This window comes from Chenopodium album, chromosome 6, assembly GCF_948465745.1.
Source record: "Chenopodium album chromosome 6, dcCheAlbu1.1, whole genome shotgun sequence".
NCBI lineage: Eukaryota > Viridiplantae > Streptophyta > Magnoliopsida > Caryophyllales > Amaranthaceae > Chenopodium > Chenopodium album.
In genome coordinates, this window is record NC_137839.1 from 11,574,457 (window position 1) to 11,584,531 (window position 10,075).

The 10,075-nt window shown below is 35.1% G+C and overlaps 1 protein-coding gene across 1 annotated transcript; it reads left to right on the top strand.

Annotated features, from left to right (window-relative positions):
* Positions 1–3,597: 3,597 nt before the first annotated feature.
* LOC145634595 (protein HEAT STRESS TOLERANT DWD 1-like) lies at positions 3,598–9,393 on the top strand. The gene is made up of 12 exons (XM_081686012.1): positions 3,598–3,757; positions 3,854–4,008; positions 4,302–4,380; positions 4,593–4,766; positions 4,920–5,018; positions 5,205–5,367; positions 5,459–5,565; positions 5,723–5,862; positions 5,956–6,028; positions 8,524–8,639; positions 8,719–8,836; positions 8,915–9,393. Exons 1-12 carry the CDS (start codon positions 3,710–3,712, stop codon positions 9,044–9,046), a joined length of 1,404 nt encoding a protein of 467 aa, XP_081542138.1. The 5' UTR covers positions 3,598–3,709; the 3' UTR covers positions 9,047–9,393.
* The last annotated feature ends 682 nt before the right edge of the window (positions 9,394–10,075 follow it).

The window sequence follows — 10,075 nt, forward strand, 5'->3', positions numbered from 1 at the left end:
TAAGAACCCTCCTCTATATAAGAACCCAATTTTATATAAGAACCAATCTCAACCCTTCATTTGTTTTGATCCAACCATCTAAAATGATCCCTTAGTAATGGCATTTCTGTAATTTTGAAGAGTTTGTATTTAGAACATAGAATAAAAATTTAGAACATAGGAAAATTTTTAGAACATAAGCAGAAAAAATTTAGAACATAAGCAAACAAAAATTTAGAACATAAGCAGAAAAAAGTTAGAACATAAAAAGCTTGATTTTCGATTTATGTTCGATTTTATATTTCCATGTTCTAAATTTTTTGTCTATGTTCAAAAAAATTTGTCTATGTTCTAAACTTTTGCATATGTTCTAAACTTATATTGTGAGCCTATGTTCTAATTTTTTCCCCTATGCTCTAAAATCATTTCCTATATTCTTAGTTTTTCGTGTATGTTCTAAATTTCTTTCTATGTTCTAAACCTATATTTTGAGCCTATGTTCTAAATTTATTCCCTATGTTCTAATTTTTTTTTTCTATGTTCTAAATTTAGATTTATGCTTGATTTTCGATTTATGTTCAATTTTACATTTTCATGTTCTAAATTTTTTTTTTTAATCTATGTTCTAAACTTTTTCCTATGTTCTAAACTTATATTGTGAGCCTATGTTCTAATTTTTTTCCCCTATGCTCTAAAATCATTTCCTATATTCTTAGTTTTTTCGTCCATGTTCTAAATTTCAATTCTTTATATGTTCTAAACCTATCTTTTGAGCCTATGTTCTAATTTTTTTTCCCTATATTCTAAAATTATTTCTTATGTTCTAAATTATAACATTATGAATTATGATCTAATTTTTTCTAAATTTATTCTAAGGAAAGAACGATGATTAAGTTTTTTTTATATAGTTATTTATAAATATAGCCTATGTAGGATTCGAACCTACATCATCTATGCAGTTTGCATAGTGCTCTACCACTTGAGCTAATAGGTTTTTGATATAGATCAACACACTACCCTCCCATAGAAGTAGAGGAAAACGATCACATGTAGAAACTCAAATGCCTCCATTATTGCTAAAACAACCACCATAGCTCACACATTACCCAACACAACTACTACAGTACTACTAGGAAGTGTTATCAAGTAAATTACATCTGTCTGACAGAGGAAAATATACAGTTGGATGTTCATCCAGTGATTCCATTCCTATAAAATATTATGCAAATTTATCTACTGCAAGTGCTAACCTAATATCTTACTATAATACTCTTATTTTTACATGAACTAACCTAAATGACTAAATTTGTGCAACTACCAGCAAATGCTTCATATTATTTGCAATCTCATATGAACTCTAATAATGAACTATCAAAACCAAACATTCTAGTATAATTGATCAAAATTTTGACAGCATTCTAATTTTACGCCTTTTTTATGATTCCTCTTTGATTGTAATGTCACATCGTATTATGAACGAATTGACAGCGATGGGTCGGGATGATAACTGATTTTATGTTGTCTCTGTTCTAGATGCTCTATTATTGAATTTTCTTCGGTACATTTTCCCATTGAATAATTCAGCAGCATTTAGCAATGCTTTTAAAACGTGGAATTATATATCGTAAAAATCAAAGATCCACCTCCATTATGATTATGTTGTCGGGTATCCATTAATTTAAACGTAGACATAATAGAATGAGTTTAGAACATAATTTTTTTAAAAAAAGAGTTTAGAACATTATCCATTAATTTAAACATAGAACATAATAGAATGAGTTTAGAACATAATTTAAAAAAAAAAAAAAAAGTCTAGAACATTATACAAGCCTGTTCGAAATTGACAGAAAACAAACAACAAAAATCGAACAAAATAATTCGAACATAAATTGAACTAATTAAATCGAACAAAATCGAACAAAAATCAAAATATTAGCAAAATCGAACTAAAATCAAGCAAAAATCAAACTAAAATCGAGCAAAAATCGAACAAAATAATCGAACAAAAATCGAACTAAAATTGAACCCTAAATTCGAACACTAAAGCCGCAAAAATCGAACCCTAAATTCGAGCCCTAAATTTTCAAAAATCGAACTCAAAAAAATCGAAAAGAAAAACAAAATCCACTTGAACATCATGCTAATTTCATAGAAATTTAAACAAAATCGAAAAGAAAAACATACAAAATCGGCTTTAACTCATGCAAAATTCATGAAAATCAAATCGCAAAAATCAAAATCGCCAATTTGCAAACATCATGCGATTGAAAGCACAAAATCGACTTGAATATCATGTGAAATTCATAAAACTAGAACAAAATCAAAGAAAAACGTACCTTATTTGAGCAATTTAGGTTGTTTTGCAGCAATTTGGGCTAGATTTTGAGATTTGAGGAGAGAGAAAGTAAAGAGGATTGAAAGTTTGAGGAGAGAGAAAAGTATGAACGTTTGGGGAGGGTTTTGGGGGAGTTTTTTTTTTGTTTTAATCTTGACCGCTCATCCTAATCTAATCCTACGGATGAGATGGGTTCTTATATAACTAGGGTTCTTACATAAGGAGGGGTTCTTACCGGATCCCTCCCCTATATATATATATATATATATATATATATATATATATATATATATAAAATTAGAAGTGATGAAAAAATTGGGTTAGATCGGGCTCATGCATAAAATCTTGTGCTCGAACCCATAAATTAGTGTCTGGTTATTGGGTTAAAATGAACTTCTTTCAGGAAGGGTTTGGATTTTGAAATAAAATTGCATTTAGGCTTGCCCAAAACTCGAATTTTTTTAGAACCGGACTAGCGAGCCTTTGATGATTACTTTAAGAAAAAAACAAATCTTATTATGTGACAATTTTTTTTTTCGGTAATGATATATGTAGCCATAAGAGCTATAAGCATCAAATACACTTTTGGAAATTGTATAAAATTAAGAATTTATGACAAAACCACGCATAAATCAGTGTAACTAGTATTTATATTTTCATGATTTCTAACTTTATACGATTTTCAAGTGCAAATTTAATGTTTTTATGTAGGTAGGGATGTCAATGGAGGCGGGACGGGGCAGATGTTGGTATTCTCATCCCCATCCCCGCGCGCGGGTCCAAAAATCATCCCCATCCCGGCCCCACCCCCACTTGGATATTCATCCCCACCTAATCCCCACCAAAGACCCACCTAATCTCCGCCTCTTAAATACACAATCCAACATAATTAATACGGATTACAATAATAAAAACATATTACACACGTTTTTGTTTATAATATAAGTGTAGTACGAAGTATAATTTTGTTTTTTAAAAAATATAGATGTGGGTATGAGGTGGGGATAGAGCTAGTACGAAGTGGGGCGGGTGGGGCGAGGCCGGATGGGGATGGTACAACTTAAAATCCACCCCTGCCCCATCACCCATGGCGGGTATGGTTTTTATCCCTATCCCCGTCTCACCACCCGCCAAACCAAGACCCATCCCCGCATCATTGGGGCGAGTCTCCTACTTGACCCGCCCCACTGACATCCCTATATGTAGTTTTTTTTTTTTTTTTTTTTAACCTTACTTAACCAAAAAAAAAAGGTTAAATTAAGCTTATTACCTTTTCACATAAACCCTAAACCCCAAGAATATCACCAATTCAATTTGCAGACATTCCTTTCCTCTCTCTTTTCACTCTCTTCAATAGCAGCGGCAGCCATTGTTGAAGCTTGAACATCTAAATCAATGGCTCGAAGCATTAAAAAACCCAAGAAAGCTAAAAAGAAGACCAAGGTTATTCAATCTTCCCCTCTTCTTCTCTTTCCTAAAACGATTACTTTTTTTTTTTTTTTTGGTCATTAATTAATTATGCTTCTGTATTGTTTTTAGGGTTCAAATAATTCAGAGGCATCATCATCTTCGATGCCGCCGGCACGAGTATGGCAACCAGGTGTCGATACTGTCGGAGAAGATGAAGAGCTTCAGTGGGACCCTTCTGCTTACAATTCTTATCATGCCTTCCATATGGGTTGGCCTTGTTTAAGGTTTTCTCTTCTCTCAATTTTTTCATGGTTTATTGCACAAATTTATTTGGAAAATGAAAAAAGTTGTATATTTATTTGACAATGTTGTAATATGTATTGGTTTTTGGGTTGTTGAAGATTTATGTTAATTCATTTCACTGATTTTGGGTGCTGTAAATCCTTAGCATGTTAGTTAATATTGCTTCTAATCTTCGTTTAGTGGAGGGTGTTTTTCGTGTTTTTGAGGTCTTTATACTTGTATTTAAATTTTTATTAAGGCCTTCATTGGTTCTTTCTTGTGATTAATATTGCAGTTTTGATATTATTCAAGATACTCTAGGATTGGTTCGAACTGAATTTCCTCATACTGTCTATGTTGTCGCCGGAACTCAGGTGAGTTCTATAAAATGTTTATAACTGTTATCAGTTACTTAACGTAAAATCTGTGTTGGTTTACATGGTGAAGGCATCATCTTGTATAAATTAATGGTTGCTGTGAATGTTCTGTTCCTTTCATAAAGTTGTGACCTTTCAATTATCTTTTCCATATTCAGGCTTAAGGTCCCATGCTTTTTTTAACTAAATTGAAAATTATTCTTTTGCAGGCAGACAAACCATCATTGAATTCTATTGAAATATTCAAGCTATCAAACATTTCTGGAAAAAAGCGCGAGTTAGTACCTAAAAAAGCTGCGGATGGCTCAGACATGGAAAGTGATAGTGACAGTGATGAAGATGATGACGAGGATGAAAATGGATCAAAACAACCTATACTGCAGGCAAGAACTCATTTGCATTTGATTTCAGCTTCATGGGCTTGGTCTACTTTTTTTGCGATGTTTATGCAGCGGAGATAGAGATTACATATAATCAAAGAGCCATTTCATTTATATATTCACGAGATTTTACCGAGTGTTTTGAAAATTTTGCAGTTGCGCAGGGTGGCTCATCAAGGATGCATTAATCGAATTCGATCCATGCCACAAAGTCCCCACATTTGTGCAACTTGGGGGGATACAGGTTTTGTGCAGGTCAGTATTAAGGGTATTTGACTAGGATTTGATCTTACTTGCATATATTGGCATTAAGCCACCTTTTCCTAGGGTTCCTATGCACTATAATCATGTAGATTTTTTACGTTGGTATACTGAGGTGTACACCCATGGCCACCCTGCTTATCTTGTGTCTTGCTCACCAGTTGGGAATCTTGTCTACAGGTTTGGGACTTTAGTGCTCATCTCAATTTCTTAGCTGAATCAACAGACACCAATCGCGGTGGAACTTCTGTGGCTAATCAGGCCCCGTTGAGTATGTTCAGACATAAAGATGAAGGATATGCCATGGATTGGAGCCCCCTTGAACCTGGGAAACTTGTAACTGGTGAGATGACATTCATTCTTTCGTTGACGATTCTTTAATGATTTATTGCTGATACGAGTAAGTGCCATGTGTTGCTTATTTGCACGTGAAGGTGATTGTCAAAATTCTATTTATTTGTGGGAACCCGCATCTGGAACAAAATGGAATGTTGATAAGAATCCATTTGTTGGACACACTGGTAGCGTGGAAGATCTGCAGGTACACTTTTGTATTTTTCAAATGATACTGTTTTAGGCAGGAGTTCAGCTGTATATTCAAGAACTTTGATTTTCTACTGGTATGGAGAGGATATTGAAAGGCATTATTGTGTAGAATGTTGTTTTGTTCATTCCTGTTTTGATGTGTTTCTGTACAGTGGAGTCCTGGTGAGGACTGTGTATTTGCTTCTGCCTCTGTTGATAAGACCATTGCAATATGGGATACTCGTTTGGGGAAATCTCCTGCAATGTCTTTTAAAGCCCATGATGCAGATGTAAATGTAATCTCATGGAACAGGTTAAACATTTCTGCTCTCTCTGTTGTTATCTTATTCATTATTTACCACTCCGCATACTTTGATTGATTTGACACTTTCTTTCTTGGTATCAGGTTACAAAGCTATATGCTTGCATCAGGTAGCGATGATGGGTCGTTTTCCATTTTCAATCTTAAAATGATTAAGGTACACTGTTTTGCTTCTGATAGGCCAATCACAAATGTGACCTGAAATTTTCTTTAACTATAACTTAGTGCATCTTTACTTTGTCTACAATTGGATGGCCTTAAATGCTTCTCTTAATTGTCTAGGTGTGAGGCTTAATGAATACAGTATGCACGGATGAAGAACATGATTTGTTTAAAGTTCACGTTTATTATGCTTAGTTCTTTATCATTCGTGATGAGTTGCATCATTTTTTTTTTTTAAAAAACATCTGATTTAGGCATATAGTTATGTACCTTCGAAAAGTTTACAGTATGATCGAGCATCACAGGTCACTTTAATGAAACAAATTAATGTTCTGAAATGTGATTTGAGAAAGAATATGCTGTGGGACATGTATATTATGTGTGTGTGTTTGCGCGCACGCGCACAATTGGGAATGCTTTGATGCCACCATGAAAGCTTTCCTGGAAGTAGTGATTTCCTTGGCTGATTAGAATATTGCTTATGGGATAGAGATGATCTTTATAATAATATGGGGTTGTTTGGAAAATATTGTGTCATTATTTGGCTCATAGATGGCTAATGTAGTCAAAACAATTTGGAAAAAAAAAGTTTGGTAAACGGCGTTTTCATTGATGAGACACTGAAGAAACTAATTCTAAAAACTTTTCTGAAGCTGGTTTATCATACATCTTAAACTACCATACTGTCAACAACTTGATACAAAGAGCTAAACATTATTAGCAAGTCAAACAAGCCAAGTAGCCCTCTTTTGTTTAAGAAGATGCTAAACTTGCATGGAAGGGCATGGAGAATTGGAGATATGTGGATTGATGGTTTAGAGGTTTTTTATGCTTATTGCAAACAGGTTAAGAAAATGTCAATATCTCTCTGTCATGGTATGGTTAGAGCTGATCATGGCCAGGTTGGGCTCAAAAGTCTGTTTGGATCTAGGCATCTGATTGGGCAACATTTTGGGATATAAAGTTGGCTGAAGCTGGTGATATCGGATCATGCCTGATCACTAAAGTGTTCTAAAATCTGCATCTAGGCAAGGCAGCATTAGAGAGCCTGATCAACTGAGTTTGCTGGGCTGTCTTGACCAGCTGTATAACTGTATTACACGTAAAACAGATTGATTTTTTAAGGTCTATTTAGACGTGGCACACCTTCAAAAGATAGGCTGAGCTGACTGCAGCGCTAGTACTTGTAAATAAATTGACTTTTAAATCCTCCCCCCTTCCCCCCCTCATCAGCACGACTTTGCTAAATTATGATTCATTGTGCCTTTTTTCTATTAGCCATCATGTATAAGATTGAGATTCGATTGGGTGAGATCTTGAGTGTATCTTCTGGTGCTAGGTTTGGTGCACACTAGGTATCTTGCTAGTGGCTGATTTTGAAGTTCTTGCTTCTTGACAGGCATTTGAGTTTGGGATGCCCATATTTCTCTTTCACTTTTTTTTTTTTTTTTTTTGGGTGCATAGAGTTAAAATTATGCTCAGCCTTTGATCATGATTTGTTCGTTAGGAGAGAAGAAAAACAAATTAAGTAATAAACATCAAGGGAAGAAGTTAGAAAGAGAGAAGGAATGATAATTGTGCCATGGAGTTGCCCAAATTTACATTTCCGGTGTGCTTGACTCATGGCAAGTGCCAGGGGAACCACAACTTTGTTTTGTTTTCCCAATACCAACTTTTAGGGGCCTTTTTGAGCCAAAAAAAAAGGGAGTGAGTGAAAGTGAGAGTCCTGACTCTTGAGAGAGCAGGAGAGTGAATGTGAAAGCAAAATGTTGGGCAACCATTAGAATTAATTGGTCATAGTTGGGCATGGGTGAGGGGGAAACCAATATTTAGGACAGGCTTTGACTTAAGAGTAGAACCACACTGCTATTCTTTTAGTGATGTGCTAGTGGCTATAGGCTAATACCTTGAAGCCCTTCCTTGTCACATGCCCTAGTTTTTGACGACCTTATCATTTTTAGCAGTGATTAACCTGTGTAGCCCATACACTAATATTTCAGATGGCTCCTGTTCAAGCTTTCGTCCATAGTAGAATGGACCAAGGACGTGAAAAAAGGGATTACTTCATTATTGCATTTGCAACATTATGTTTACCCAGTTGCTCATATAGGTCATAATCTCCACGTTGGCACTGCTGAGGACTTGTTAATGTTCCTTTTTGTTGCCACATTATAACTGAACAGAAGTAGGTTAGTATGTGACTGATTATGTCATTATGCGCATTCTCAGATTAGAACCTTCTATCACTGGGCTGTAAAATGTGGAGTGAGAATTAAATAATGATATCAATGGCATATTAGTTACGTATGTGTAAGGATAAAGTTTGTGGCAAGCACCAATTGGTTTTGATATTGATTCAATAACTTTTTTTTTTCTCATTGGGAACAAATAACACTAAGTATACGTATTACTAATTTAGTTACGAGGTAATGGATATAGACTGGAGAAGCTTTCTGTTACGACACTTATATTGATTCCATTTCTTGGCAGGATGGTGAACCTATGTTGGCACATTTTACTCACCATAAGCACCCCATCACTTCCATTGAATGGAGTCCCCATGAGGATTCTGTACTGGCAGTCTCTTCTGCTGACCATCAGCTGACGTAAGAATAACTTGATAACTTCTGGTATATAATGTCTATTTTTGCTTAATATATGACACTGTCGTGCTTTCCATTTTAGAATTTGGGATCTGGCACTAGAAAGGGATGAAGAAGAAGAGGCAGAATTTAAATCGCAAATAGATGATAAAGTGGATGCTCCTGAGGAATTGCCTCCACAGCTTTTATTCGTCCATCAGGTTATATCACTAAGGGTGTCATAAGTTGGTTTTTTGCTGCTTTGGTGCTTACTGTTTTTCATACCAATTGTGTTACAGGGCCAGAAGGACTTGAAGGAGCTACATTGGCATGCCCAGATCCCAGGAATGATCATATCAACTGCTGCTGATGGTTTTAACGTCTTAATGCCTTCAAATGTCGAACGAAGTCTTCCAGCGAATGGTGCTTGAAGCAATGTATGTTGTTCAGGAATGATCATGCCAACTCCTGCTGATGGTTTTTAACGTCTTAATGCCTTCAAACGTCGAAAGAAACCTTCCAGCGAGTGGTGCTTGAAACATGGAGCTCGCATATGGTCTTCCTATGCATTGCCAAATGGCAGCACCAAATGTTGTGATCCCTACTGCTTGGCTTGGCACATCTGAGTTTCAATTGTATTAATTCTTCTAGATTTTATGGTAATTTAATTTTCTTGCTCATGGTGGTGGAACAGGCTAGTAATTTGGTTCTCTGTTGTGTAATTATTGTTGGCTATAATTGCTTTAATGGTTATTTTATTTTGATATAAATGTAACAATTACGACTTAGTCTGTCCAAAAAAAAAAAATTAGAAAGATTAAATTTTAAAATTTTTTTTTGTATCTTTTCAATATTAAATTCTGGTTTCAGGTACCTAGAGGTGCTTTTACAGTTTCAGATATTTAAGTAACTATGCAAACTGTTGTTGAAACTCCCACAGGTCCCCCATTAAATAGTACTCGTATTACAGGGAAAAAGGCATATGTACCAAGCTATTATGTTGATTTATGCTTCAAATACTTGTCGTAAATTAATTCTAAAGATATACACTGTTAATTACTAGGGGTGAGCGTAGCAGGGTACCCTGTAAAAATATCAGGACCCGGAACCGGAACCTGTTGCAACAGATTCCTAAAAATAGGAACCGCAACCAGAACCTGTTGCAACAGGTTCCTAAGAATTGAGAATCGGAACCTGTAGGTTTCGGTTCCTAAACAGGGTACCCTGTCTGTCCAAGTAAGTTTAATAGTTACTTGATAAATTGTGACAAATTTATTTTTTTTTAAAATAGATGATCACAATAAAAGCTTACAACTTTAGTATAGTACTTCAAATATAACAAACCAACACTAATTGTCTAGAATTTTTAATACCATATAGGTTCCGGTTTCATGTACCCTATAGGGAACTTGTACTAACAGGGTACCCTACAGGTTCTAGATCCAAAATTTTATTACCCG